At 43.6% G+C, this 14,985-nt stretch overlaps 1 protein-coding gene across 1 annotated transcript in view; it reads left to right on the forward strand.

Annotated features, from left to right (window-relative positions):
- Positions 1-14,985, forward strand: part of LOC117459754 (tRNA (32-2'-O)-methyltransferase regulator THADA-like) — a 141,955-nt gene that overhangs the window by 23,115 nt on the left and 103,855 nt on the right. The window contains exons 24-26 of the mRNA XM_034100852.2: positions 3,821-3,953; positions 13,429-13,551; positions 14,630-14,752. Coding sequence (XP_033956743.1) covers positions 3,821-3,953; positions 13,429-13,551; positions 14,630-14,752 — 379 coding nt within the window. The remainder of the gene's footprint in view (positions 1-3,820; positions 3,954-13,428; positions 13,552-14,629; positions 14,753-14,985) is intronic.

The following is a 14,985-nucleotide window of genomic DNA, read 5'->3' on the forward strand; positions in this document are numbered from 1 at the left end:
ACTAAAAACTCTGGGATTTTTTTCATTGGATTTTAGAATATTGCAGGACATAAGACCCTTGGCTAACACACATGTATGATACTTACATGTTTCGTTCAGCAGGGTAATCTCCATACAGTATGTTGACACCACTTTTTAACATGAATGCAATTGCAAGAAGTAAAAAGCTTACGCAACGCATTACCTCAAGTTTTGTTTCCTTTATACTGAGGATGTATAACACAGATGAATAAGTCAATCGACTAGGTATCGTACAAGCCAAAGTATAGTAGTATAGTCTTTTTGTGACATCACTATTTGGACAGGCTAACTGTTTTTTGCTAGCCAGCACACAGGCCGTGGCTTCATAATTGTTGGACACAGATCAGATTGATATTAATAATCTTATCAGAATCTTGGGAAAAAAACTCCTTTACCTACTTGTAATTGTGAAATATTCAGTCAGATGTATTGGTTTGTGTGTGGAAAAAGAAAGAAAAAAAACACCGTAAAACACTAATATTTCATTATTTCATTTCCACATTAAACGTGACTTTAGTCTCACACACATTCCAATTCACACTCCCCGTCCATGTGCTATTGATGGAAAGAATCCTACGACGATCTTCCTGAGGGAAAGAGAAAAAAACAATCTTTTAATTGACAACAACATGAAAGAATCTCACTCTCCCGCCTCTACCTCCCTGTTTCTCCCTCCTCACCGCCAAGTTGCGGAAGATGTCGTCGGCCCCGCGGCAGGTGACGAACCACAAAACCGTCACAGCCACACGTGCTGACTTTGAACCACCCAGCGCTGAGCAGTTAAAACAGAACTCTTGTTTTGTTGTCCAACAGAAACCAGTCTGGCGGTGTGTTGTGAAACGAGACGACATTCTGGTGGTTGTGTGGAGGAGCACAGGCAGTGTGTGTGGATGTGAGTGTGTTGTTTTCAGGAGGGGAAGAGCAGTGTGTGCTCGGTATGCAGGCCGTGTGCTGGGTTATGGGGTGTTGATTGCGGGGTGTTTCACTGTGGCCCGTTTGATGCTCTGGCTCTAATGTGTTCCACTGTTTTTGCACTCTCACTTGTTCTCACTTTATCTTCATTTCACTTTTCTGCATTTGACCCATGCTGGTGTTAGGAGCAGTGGGCTGCCATTATGTACTGCGCCACCCGGGGAACATTACTTTTTAAAATCATTTACTATTTACTTTTAGATAACTATTCTAACCATTTATCCATGACTTTGAGCTGTTTCCACCAGTGATGTGTGACTCTGCAGAAGTACCCTGTGGGTTAAAGTACCCCTTGTTGTAAATAACTGGTTTACAGTTTATTCCTATTGTTTGTCAATGGGGAAGTCTCTTGTGTGTGTGGCGTCCCTGTTGTGTCAAGTGTGTGTGATGAAGTACACATGAAGTGCCCTGGAGTGTGTGTGGCAGCGCGGCCCCCCTCGCTCTTTCCTCCACGTTGGATTGTTTTACTTTGTCCTCTCTGCTCCACTGGCTCTCTAAACAGCTGCTTCCTACAGAACAGCGCAGAGCTGTTTCTGGCAGGTGTTGGCCAGACCGGCTTCTTAGCTTTGTCTTTAAGATGCAATCGAGTAACAGTGGAAATGTGTAACAAAGTTCACAGCAGGGATTGAATACGTGATGGTAACATCAGAATCGGGAAACTTCTGTCTGTTCATCGAAGTGAAAGCTAATCAAGTGAATTGCAATGCCTTTCATAATGAATCTGACACTTTCTAAATTGCAGCATTCTTTTTATGGAAACCTCCTGTTAGCTCTATCTATACGTTTACTGGGAGACAAATGATCCACAATGCTCTCCTCTGTATACCAACATGACCAGGGGCCTCATTTATAAAGGGATATAAGCTCAAAAAATGGCGTACGCCAGTTTCTACGCAATGTTTGCGATTTATAAAATACTAACTTGACGGGAAAACATGCGGTCCTCCCCGCAAACTCTGACCCATGCGTACGCACTAAGCACAAAAATGGGAGAGACGAGAAACTGCAACACCGTTGGCAGAAGGAAGAATGGAGAGAAATATGTGGAAATAATACCATAAACAAAACGTTACCTCTCATTTATCATATATGAAGAATTCATTTTCAAACATTGATTAAAGCCAATCTTAAAATGATGAAACAAACGCCTGTTTGAGACTCCTCAGTGCACACACACACATAACTTGGAGAAATAAATAAATACGGATATGTTATTTAAAACCACCTCGAATATGTTGTGTTAATGTTATGAAATGTTTTCTCATAAATGATGCGGTTTTGCATTTCTATAGGTTGTACGAGCATGGTTTTATATACTACCATGTTTAATCATGTTTTATGCCGTTTGCTAAGACTTGATAAGTCGCTCATAAAACACGGGAGGTATGGAAGCTAAGAACACCATGTGTGGTAAATTGTACAGCTAATATAACACAACACATTAGTTGTATTTCCTTTAGCTGGTGGATATAGAGTTGCTGCAGTGGAGACGCTGCGCACAGCTGAAAGACAGCTGGGACACAAACCACCAAATACGAAAACATAATTCAGATCCAGTCGTCATGACTCCACTCCGGAGGGATTCCCCGATCACTTCTTAGAGTTTCTCATCAAGGGGGTGTCTCCTGTCCCCGGTACAAACACACGTATGTGTATTGTTTTTGTCATGAACCTTTTTCGGACCATTTATTTATTTATTTAAGTGACGATCCGACCTCCATGCTGCTACTCTGGTTCAAACGGCATCCACCAAACAATATGATTTATCTCCACCTCCCCAAAAAAACCAAAATCTGACACGGTGTGAGATGTCTTTTTTAGCTGTTCCGTCGTCATTTCCTGCGATCTTCTTCATGCAGTCAGTCAAAATGAATGAATGAATGAATGGGCGTTTCTTTGACTATTTATAGGCAAATCTGGGCGTTACGTGAAGCCCGCAAAAGCTGCACCGCATTTCGAGTCGATTGTGATTTATAAAGGGAAACCAGCGTCGGAAGTGCCGTACGCACTTTCCTCGCCGGTACGCAATGTTTGGTGAATCGGAACATTTCTGTACCTATTTTTTGGATTTCTACGACGTAAGCAACCTTCCCACGTGAATCCTACGCACGGCGTTATAAATGAGGCCCCAGGTGAATAAAACTGGTAAAAACACACAAAAAAAGCAGTTTTTTATTTTAAAAATGTGTGTTTCTCCGACGCTGCTTAGTGGACGGACACAGTTCCTGAAGAGCTGCAAGCCAAACTGTTGCTAACGTTAGCTCAGCTTGTTTTTTTATAATTTAAGATTCAAACACAAACTAAAAATCTTCATCCAGTTAACAACAAGCTTCTGGCAGAGAACCTGAACGCTATGCACAAACCACTACAGGTGACCATATGAAGCCGTTAAAGACCGTCAATCAAATGATGTTTATTTCTGTTTCTGGTCATCTAACAAAGTAACATTATAATTCAGAAGTTTTACATTATATATTTAAAAAGGGCACTCGTGTATGATAATGCACAAAATAATAGCTTAAAACTGCTACCATGGCTCAATTTCTTAGTCTATTCATAACCTGAATAACCCAGTTAAGCGCAGTTTTACCATTCTTAAATTCCATTCTAATTCTTACTAGATACGAACCATGGAGGATTAAAATATAACGCATGCATTTCAGCGTGCCACATTAACTATCGCGGGCCGCCAGAAACATTTCCGAGGGCCGCCATTGGCCCGCGGGCCGCACTTTGAGAACCCCTGTTCTAATGTGATCATTAAGACAAAAACATTTTGAATGCAAGTATATGTAAAATGACTGTCTTGTGTGCTTCTGTGTGTCAGGAGTGGGAGTCCGGGCCTGCAGCAGCTCCCGGCCCGCTGGCTCTCGGAGGTTCTGGAGGAGGTTAAATCCAGCGACCCGTCGTCAAAGCTGTGTGCCACACGACGCAGCGCGGGGATACCCTTCTACATCCAGGTGGGTAAAGATGGTGTAAGCTTCACAACTGGGGGAAGTATCTGCGCTTTGAAAGTGAACTCACGCTGTGGATTTTGAAGAGGTGCAAGGGGATATAGTTTTTTTGTAAACACTTCAGAACGCAGGAGATGCAGACTCTGGTCAGTGGAAAGCACATTGCTCTGATTCAGTCTCTTCAGAGTGTGTAGGACTGACGGTCACATTGGTTTGCTCACCGTTGGTGAATCGAACCATCTGCACACAGTGATGCTTTGTTGCTATTAGTGATCTTGTGGTGATGTTTAATTTCTTGGTTGCTGCCTGATTTGTTACTAGGCCTGTGACATTAAAGAGGCTCTATGCATTGTGGGGTTTTCTATTCCCCCCCCCCCTGCATGAAACGCCTCCATTGGACTCCTTTGTTTACTCTCGTCACACAGTGACATCACAATATAGCAGTAGCGCCTCTATTGGCTATCGCTAAAACACATTGCACATGATAGGCTATGGGGCGTGACATATCTGACACATCTCTAGGCAGTTGACCAATCACAACAGAGCTGGCCAGCTAACCAATCAGAGCAGACTGGGCTCTGGTTTCAGACAGAGGGTGAAAAGAGGTGCTGCAGCACAGGCAGGATGAGAACAATAAAGAGCTTTCTGAACATTACAGCCTGGAGACATGTCACAGTAGACGACTAAATACGAACCTGAACATTAGAAAAATATAGTGTTGCCAGCTTTATGTTTATTATGTTGTCTCTGGATTTAGGAGAAATACATTCTTATCCAGTCTGAACTGTAACATGAGAAGTTTTGTAATATAAATACTGTTTGTATGTGTTCCTGTTTACTTCTAAAAGAAGTGCAATCAACGGTTCTTGGCATGCCACTGGCGCACTCATGCTGGAAGTACATGGAGTTTCTTAATCTAGCTGCCTTCTTTTCTCACACACACACACACACACACACACACACACACACACACACACACACACACACACACACACACACACACACACACACACACACACACACACACACACACACACACACACACACACACACACACACACACACACACACACACACACACACACACACACACACACACACACACACACACACACACACACACACAGTCCTTTGCTTGACCCCCTCATAGTAGTCACCAGTCCCGCTCACATCTAACAATGTGTTGTAATCTGCGACTACCTCAACACTCCACTGACTCAGACTGTTGTTCAGCTGCTGCTCCCCCCCCTCTGATTACTGATATTAAAGTAGACGTGAGTTCATGTTTTATCATCGCAGTCATTTCAGAGCTGGGCGGCTCTTTCTAGTGGTTAACGGCACGATGGCGGCACCGCTGACATCACTGACCCTTCTGCTTAGCCAGATTTGGGCTCTTGATTTTGAAAAGTCTGTACATTACATTGCATTTAGCTGACGCTTTTATCCAAAGCGACTTACAATAAGTGCATTCGACCAGGAAGACACAACCTTGAAGAAAACAGAATCATATAAGTACATCAGGTTTCATAGAGCCAAGTATTTCAAGTGCTACTCAACTGGCTATATATAAGCCAGTCCTTTATTAGTATATAAGTGCTCTGTTAGCAGTTATTTGTTAGTCATTCTATTGCTCGAAGTGGAGTCGAAAGAGATGAGTTTTCAGTCTGCGCCGGAAGGTGTGTAAGCTTTCTGCTGTCCTGATGTCAATGGGGAGCTCATTCCACCATTTTGGAGCCAGGATAGCAAACCCACATGTTTTTGCTGATGGGAACTTGGGTCCCCCTCGCAGCGAGGGTGCAGCGAGTCATTTGGCTGATGCAGAGCGTAGAGCACGCGCTGGGGTGTACAGTTTAACCATGTCCTGGATGTAGGAAGGGCCAGATCCATTCACAGCATGGTACGCAAGTACCAGTGTTTTGAAGTGAATTCTAGCAGTTACCGGAAGCCAGTGGAGGGAGCGGAGGAGCGGCGTGGTGTGGGAACATTTAGGAAGGTTGAAGACCAGACGAGCCGCTGCATTCTGGATGAGCTGCAGAGGTCGGATGGCACATGCAGGTAGACCAGCCAGGAGGGAGTTGCAGTAGTCTAGGCGTGAGATGACGAAAGCCTGGACCAGAAGCTGGGTCGCTTTCTGGGTCAGCTGGGGACGTATCTTCCTGATGTTGTAGAGTAGGGGTAGCCAACACGGTGCCCGCGGGCACTTAGTCGCCCGCACGGGCAACGTGAGTCGCCCGCCGGGCATGTTCTAAAAATAGCTCGCCAAGCAAATCCAAAATGTATAAAATACACAAAACAAAAAAGGAAATGTAATTAAAAGAATCTACCCTATGCATAAACGAAACCTAAATCATAGCGAACTCTATCTACTTACTACAACTCTATAACACCCCTCCCCCCACCCCACAATGAATATCGACCAATCACGTTCTTGCTTGATTTGCGGAACCTTGATGTGGCACCTCCCCGCTGATTTTCCTTCTGGCAGAATCTGCACTACACATCAGCCCCATTGAACAGCCTATCATGCGAGCCTATACAACACATGAGGGGCAGAGTTTTACTCTGTGTGTTGTAACTTATATATTTATTGCACTTGACGCACACACACGTATGGCGTAATCTCCACTGGGGACATGTCCCCCGCACTTTTCGAAATCACCTTTGTGTCCCCACTTTACAAATATGTTATTATTTTTTAACGCAAGCCGTCATCGCCACGGAGGAGCACACAGCCTTTGTGAGCGAGCGAGACAGAGAGAGAGAGTGAGCGAGCTAGGGAGGGAGGGAGAGAGAGAGACGGAGAGAGAGACGGAGAGAAAGAGAGCTAGGGAGAGCACACCTTTATCTATTTAATATAGATAAAGTAAGAAATAATTCCAATGTGTACTATAGGACAGTAAAAAAAACTGTTTAAAAGGGGAGTGGTTAGTAAAATATGCATAAAGAAAAAGAAAGAATGCTAATAGGTAACATAAGATAAGAATAAACAAGTTTAAATGATTTGTTATTGGTTGTGATCATATTCTAAAGATGTTTGGATTATTGAAAATACAGCTCCCTGTCATGTGAGTGTTGAGAGCTGTATCCATGAACTCATGTTGTGCTCAAAGTGCACCAGATTGATGCATTTCACTTCAACATTTAAAAAAAAATCTTCCATGCATGCTCATGAGGCGGTGAGGACCCCCCTAGAGGAGGTGAGATCCACCCCCAAATAAAAAAGGTTACATTAATTAAATTGCAAACATTTTGTTTTAGTAAACACTGCAAACGGGTCCCACAGACCCAAACAGCACACAAAGGTTAAAGGTCAGCATATAATAATGTTAAAATGTGCTAAATATATACACTGCAAAAAACAAAAAAAGAGGAGTAAAAGTAGCCCTCGACTTGTTTTATTTTTTGAAAGTAGCCCTCATCCTAAAAAAGGTTGGTGACCCCTGTTGTAGAGCATATATCTGCAGCAACGGGTTGTAGCAGCGATGTTTGCAGTGAAGGACAGTTTGTTATCTAGGATCACACCCAGATTCCTTGCAGTCTGAGTCGGGGAAACAACAGAGGTGCCGATGTTGATAGTCAGGTCAAGAGTGGGACAATCTTTTCCCGGAAGGAAAAGCAGTTCAGTTTTGTCAAGGTTGAGCTTGAGATGATGAGCGGACATCCACTGAGAGATGTCAGCTAAACAAGCAGAGATGCGTGCGACGACCTGGGTCTCTGAGCTGGGAAAGGACAGAATTAATTGGGTGTCGTCAGCGTAGCAGTGGTATGAAAAACCATGCGGGCTAATGACAGATCCGAGCGAGTTTGTGTACAGGGAGAAGAGGAGGGGACCAAGAACAGAGCCCTGAGGGACCCCTGTAGTTAATTGACAAGGGTCGGACTCTGCCCCTCTCCAAGTTGCCCTGTAGGTACGGTCTTTGAGGTATGAGGTGAGGAGGGAAAGTGCAGAGCCTGAAACTCCAAGTTCTTGGAGAGTGCGAAAGAGGATCTGATGGTTCACCGTGTCGAATGCAGCAGACAGGTCCAACAGGATGATGACAGAGGAGAGGGATGCTGCTTTGGCAGTGTGCAGTTCCTCAGTGACAGCAAGGGGAGCAGTTTCTGTGGAGTGACCTGCCTTGAAACCAGATTGGTGCGGATCCAGAAGGTTGTTCTGATGGAGATAACAGGAGAGTTGTCTAAAGACAGCGCGTTCAAGTGTTTTAGACGGGAACGGGAGGAGAGAGACAGGCCTGTAGTTTATAACATCAGACGGGTTGAGAGTGGGTTTCTTCAGGAGAGGGTTTACTCTTGCCTCCTTGAGACTGTTTGGAAAGTGACCAGAAGTTAGAGAAGTGTTGATGAAATGGGTGAGAAACGGTAGAATATCAGGAGCGATAGTCTGAAGGAGGTTTGAAGGGATAGGGTCCAGAGGACAGGTGGTAGGGCGGGTAGAGGTAATGAGGGTAAGAACCTCACTTGGCGAGAGAGGGGAAAAGGAGGTTAGTGTGCCGGTTGAAGGAGGGTCTGGTGACCCAGCGGTGAGTAGAGGTGAGTCAGAAAAAGAAGAGCGAATATCATCAACCTTTTTTTCAAAGTGGTTAACAAAGTCGCTTGACAGAAGGGAGGAGGGGGGAGGGGCTTTGGGGGGGTCCAAGAGGGTGGAGAAGATGGAAAATAGTTTTTTAGGATTGGAATAGGAAGATTGGATCTTATCTTGAAAGAAAGTGCTTTTTGCCTGAGAGATCGAAGCAGAGAAAGAGGAGAGGAGAGCCAGATAGGTTTGGAGGTCGTCACGGTGTTTGGATTTCCACCATTTCCGCTCAGCTGCCCTAAGGACGGTTCTATTAGCACGCAGTGCGTCATTTAGCCAGGGAGCAGGAGGGGACTGACGAGCCTGCCGAGATGTGAGAGGACAGAGAGAGTCCAGAGAGGAGGAGAGAGTAGAGAGGAGAGTTTCTGCAGCAGAGTTTGGAGGCAGGAGTTGGAACGAGTCAGAGGAAGGGAGGGCTGAGAGCACCGATGAGGCAAAGGTAGAGGGGGAGAGGGAACGGAGGTTACGGCGGACAAGTGCAGGATGAGAAGAGATTAGTTTGTTATGTTTGGAAAGGGGTAAAGAGAATGAAATGAAGAAGTGATCGGATGTGTGGAGCGGGTTTACAGAGAGGTTAGAAGTAGTGCAGTTCCTTGAGAATATGAGATCAAGGACATAGCCAGCTTTATGAGTTGGTGGGGACGGAGACAGTGAGAAAGCAAAGGCGGTTAACAGAGATGTTAGTTCGTCTATCTTCCCCGTCTGGAGGTTGAAGTCTCCGAGAAGTACAGCGGGAGGACCAGTTTCAGGGATGTGTGAGAGGAGATGATCTAATTCCTCCAAGAAGTCCCCCAAGGCGCCTGGTGGACGGTAGAGAACAACAATGGTTAATTGTATAGGATGGGTTACTGTGACGGCATGGAATTCAAAGGTGGAAGGAGTGAAGTTAGGTAGCTTGAAGAGGGAAACGCTCCATTTGGGAGAGAGCAGGAGACCAGTGCCACCTCCTCTGCCAGTGGGTCTGGGTGTATGGGAGAAGGAATATGCTGTGGAGAGAGCTGCTGAGGTGGATGTGTTGAATGGAGTAATCCCCGTCTCAGTGAGAGCAAGGAAATCCAGAGACTGCAGGGAAGCGTAGCCAGAGATGAAGTCAGCCTTAGGAACAGCTGACTGGCAGCTCCACAGGCCGCCTGAAACTAGATGTTGGATGTCAGTGGAGCACGTGGGATAGACGAGAGCAGGCCGGTTATAGCGATTAGGAGATACACGGGGCCAGTGATAATTGCGAGAAGACACATAAACAGGAATGGAGAAAATACACATGATTATAGGATGAGGGGCTAGAAAGCTAAGGAAAAGAAAAATAAGACACCAGCAATACTTAGCTCAATCCGAGTAGGATTTGCCTCCTCTTTGCCTCCCTCGTGACTCCCGCAGGACTCCAATGTCTTTGTCAGTAGTGATGTTATGTATTGCGCCGAGGCTTCGGAGCGTGTGTCGAGTAATCCCCGAAGCTTTTTGTGAAGCATGTTTCGAGGCTTGTATCGTTTTGGGCCAGTGACGTCACCGATGACAAACGAAGCTTCGCTGCCTGTCGATACCACGTGACTGCTTCAGGAAGAGATTCAGATCGGTTGAACCGCTGAACCACGACGCTCATAATACCCATGGATGTATACTAAGAACCATATTACCCCTCCTGTAACCGGTCCCGGTGACAAGATGGAATTAAGAGAGCTCAGACCCTCACTCATATAGAGGTCGGAACATGTCATAAGTATAAATAGATACAAGCATAAATAAATGTAGGAATAAAAACATGAATAAATATGTTCCAGTGTTTTCAGGGAGCTTTAGTGTGTGTGCTGTGGCTCAGCTGGAAAGCAGTTGACTCATGACCGCAGGGTTCCTGGTTCAACGACTGAACAATACGTATTTTTTGTTGTTTATAAAAGCTACAGCTAAATGAGATAATGTAGTTAATAAATGTATTCTTTGATATTTAGCCTTTCTCAGGCTACAACATGGTTAAGTTTATTAATATTATTAAGGAATACAAATCCCTCTTTGCAATGTGTACCAGCCTCCTTAGGCTTTTCAATCACAATCATTAAACTGGAATAAATACAATATTGTTAACATGAAAATATGATTTAATGTTCGTTGTTTAGAGTTATTCTAAGGCTTTACTCATTGGGAACTCGGTATGAGATAGAGCAAACTGTTGAGATGTCCAATCTGCCTGTTTTACACACTTTGACCAACAGGGGGGTTTGTGTTCAAATGAAGCCCATGAGGAAGCCTCATGAGATGAACCTTTTAGCGAACCAATTGGCTGGAAAGCTTCAAAGCTGCATAAGGCTTCATCTCACCATCACTATTTGTCAGTCTTACTCCCGCAGGACTCCAATGTCTTTGTCGGTCTTTGTCGGTCTGACGCTCAAAGAAAGAGCTACCTAAATGGATGCCTGATTGCTGAGTTCTCACAGCTGTGGTGCGATGCCCCTCTAATTAGTTAACTCTCTACAGCTGATGGGCGACAGCTGAGAGGCCCTGCCTATTTAAATGCAGCCTAGATTGCCTACTGAGAGCAGTGTAACAGGTTCACGTGATCAGATCTGAGATTTAAATTCTCTCAAAAGCGCCGTTTTAGCTACAATAACTACAGAACAATTATACAGAGTAGAATAACTGAAATAGAGAAGTCTAATTAAACAAGAATAGTACTTACAGTGGTTGCTGCGTCAATAGGTATTGTCGCCACCGGGTCAAAATGCACACTGTACCTTTCTGAAACTTGAAAACTTCAGCAACATGCTTTTCTGGATTATTTCTGAAACATTATGCGATTAATAATCAAGTGTATTGCCAAGTAGGTTCGCTAATACAGGGAATTTGCTCTGATGTGTAATACATAAACACAGCAAGAGGGATTAAGTTGAAAATAAGAGCAACAATATAACTATTTAAAGCTGTTTTTAAAAATACAAATACAATAAATAAGTATTACAAATAAATATAAATATAAAACAAGTAAGAAAAAAGGTAGATGACAAAATAATATTATCTTCTGTAAATCAGAATTTAAATTTGCAGACTTGTTAAGAGTTTCTCTGCTTGATAAAAACCTTAAACATCCCTATTGTCTAGCTGGAAATATTGCAAAGTAAAGAAGAAGAGTAGTAAAGCAGAACACAGAAAAGTACTCAGATATTGTACTTAAAGGTAAGTTTGAGAAACCTGCTCGAGATACACTTTTTGTTATATTCCATGGAATGCTCTCAACATCCCGATAGCAATGAATATCTGAAGTGCTTTGACAAAAGATCTATACAAAATCTGTGGAAGCCGTAGTACTCGGTAGTACTGTAAAAAGCACGACCAATCATTTTAGCCGGCCCGGCTAAAATAACTGGATGGCCTACCTGCCTGTCAGCCTTCCATCTGTGCACACATTTATCTCGTGCCGTCATTGGTCATGTGCGCGTTCGTGTGTGTTGGAGGAGGGGCTCTGTAAGGAAGTGGCAGATTTTTTCCATCTGTGTATTTTCAAATCCGAGCGCGCTCGAGCTGGTTTCTCCAAAATGTGTAGGAATATTACAAGTAAAAGTCCTGCATTCAAAAGGTTACTCAGGTAAAAGTACAGAAGTATTCTCATCAAAATATAGTGAAAGTAGCGACAGTAAAAGTAGTCGTTGTGCAGATTGGTCCATTTCAGAATAATATATATGATATGTTTTATAATGACTGATCATGAAAGTGTTCTCAAAGCTGCTAAAGGTGCAGCTAGTTTGAATGACTTTGTAGACTGCAGGGTAGCTTGTGAATTTACTCCAGGTGGAACTAAAGTCTGATTTAACACTTTATTATATTTCACATCATTCATTCACATCTGTGAAGCAACTAAAGGTATTAAATACATGTAGTGGAGTCAAAGTTCAAAGCAGCATAAAATGGAAATACTCAATTAAAGTACAAATATCTCAAAATTGTACCTAAGAAAATACTTGAGTAAATGCACTTGGTTACTTCCCACCTCTGGAAAACCCATATGGGGGATTTAAGAGGGGGGTGAAGGGGACAGAAGATAACAGGGAGGGAGAGAGGAAAGCGTTTGTGGAGAAGCAGGACTTGAACTTGGCGGAGCGTCGGCTGCATTCCTTCACACAGAGAGACGGAGTGAGATCCGGGAAACCTTCCTCCACCCGAGAGTTCATCAGATCCAGACTGTGCCTCCTCCTGCTCCATCTCCTGCATCCCTCCCAGGCCTAACCATAACCCAGGCCAGACACACAGCTGGCTCCCATCACCCCCCCTCACAGACTGCTCTCACACAGCAGCCAACTGCTGTCACCTTCTCCTGCCACATTCTCAACTCCCGGCCGGCACATCCAGATGATGTCATTCAGTGGAGCCTTTAGCATAAGCAGACTTATGTAAGTTGTGACTTTATGTCATAAAATACCACTGATGGGCCTGATTCAGTTGAGATTAGAAGTCTACTCTTTAAGTTAAGAACAAAAGTAAGAAGTAACTTAAAGTATTGAGGCTAATGGCAATACACATATAAATGAATGGCAAACCATACAGTATATTGTAATAACTGTTAACAAGGGGTATATCACTTTATGTAACATTGCTCAAACTGCTTACTGTCATAAAAAAAGACAATTATATCCTCAAGTAAAACAAAACTTTGAGTTGAGGGAATTGTGTAGTTCTTTGGGTTTAATAAAATGGAATGGCACTTAAATCTCAAAATAAATATGTATTCCACTTCAGGCATCATTGGTTGAGGCTGAAGACTTCATCCAAATCTCAGAATTGCATTGTTGGTAAAAGAGCACCAGATTTTGACAAGGAAAGATAATGCAGTGATGCTCTGCTTTATCGTTTTAAAGATGCAGTGTGTTACACGGTAATTACTGAACATATTGTGTTTTAATGTGTGTCTTTTGCCCTCTGCAGGCCCTGCTCTCCTCTGAGCCCAAGCTGTCCAGTTGCAGTCTGCTGAAGCTGACCATGAGAGAACTGATTGCTCTGGCCATGCCCTCCACCAACAGGACCACCGACAGCTCCACCGTGCCTCAGGTCTGACCCCCCCAGCAGCTCATGCATGAGTCCTTTGTCTGGTCCGGTCTTACCTGGGAACAAATGCTGCTGTGACTGATTTAAGATCTTTTAATCCCTCATACACTTTGACCTACCCTTAGGTTCCTTTAACCTGTTAAGGGGCTACGGAGCTTAACGGGCTTTTTTGTTCACAAAACTGTGTCTCAGGGCTTCTTAAAATTTAGCAAACTATGAATGTGTCATACTCACTTAACGGGAAGAAACTAAGCTAACTGACGATATGAACAATTTTTACCGAAACAAAACACAAGTCTCACAAGAAGCGTCTAAATGAGCCCTGAGCCAAAAAATGCTGACGCACTTAGTACAGAACTCTAGGTATAAATCGATCGATATACTTATTGGATCTGCACAAACGAGCTTTGCCAGCAAGCTGAGATTACACAGATTCTAAAGATATAAGTATCATCACTGAGCGATCAGAACTCGCGACAGGGGAAGCAAAACCAGACAACACACGACGTAGCTTTAGGTAGCAAGACACGGAGATGTGCTCACCTCAGCTGTTATTCTGATCAAAAGTCGTGTTCAATGGCATTAAAACGAGAACAACGCGGCTGAGGTCAATCCATAGGTTAATCCAATGTGTCTGTCACTTTGAAAAAGTTATTGATAATCCATAATTCAATGTTTATGTTTTCATATGAGTTGCTAATGATAGCTTCCAGAGTGTATGGCAGCTTGATGTTTTTTTTTGTGGACAGACACAATAATTTAAAGTGTTTTACGATGTTCAATCTGAATCTACTTTAAAATAAAAACATCTATATTGATTCTGACTCTTCTACATCCAACTCACAGGTGTATCATTGCTTTGAGAAGAACGATTATTGCTTTAACCCTTTTAGAAGGGAAGATATGGTCATTTGTTCTGGGAATGTTATTTTCGAGCCTGAGACCTGAAAAACAGGCTCGGGCTCAACAGGTCAACATGTTTGTAACCAAATAGCATGGAATGAGATTAAAATGTTAAATCAAGCGGTGCTTTCAAGATACTGTTGAATATTGGTTAAATGATCCGTTTCCCTCTCCACAGGTCCACGCTCTGAACATCCTCAGGGCTCTGTACCGGGACACCCGTCTGGGGGAGAACATCATTCCCTTCGTCTCAGACGGAATGCAGGTTGCTGTTTTGGGCTTCACCTCTCCTGTCTGGGCCGTGAGTTTCCACTTCCACGTTTAACATCATCACAGAATATCCACCATTACGTCTTTTGGCTGTTGAGTCGAATCATGCTGCACTGATTTGTGTTTCCATTCTAAGTTTTAGCGCGCCAAGTTGTGCGGACTCTCAGCAGGTTTAGGGACATCTTGCCAGCTTCTGATAAAACCCGCGACGACCCACCTTCTCACCCGTTGTCAATTATCTTGGCTGATATTCTAAGTGCAATA

Source organism: Pseudochaenichthys georgianus, chromosome 15, assembly GCF_902827115.2.
Source record: "Pseudochaenichthys georgianus chromosome 15, fPseGeo1.2, whole genome shotgun sequence".
NCBI lineage: Eukaryota > Metazoa > Chordata > Actinopteri > Perciformes > Channichthyidae > Pseudochaenichthys > Pseudochaenichthys georgianus.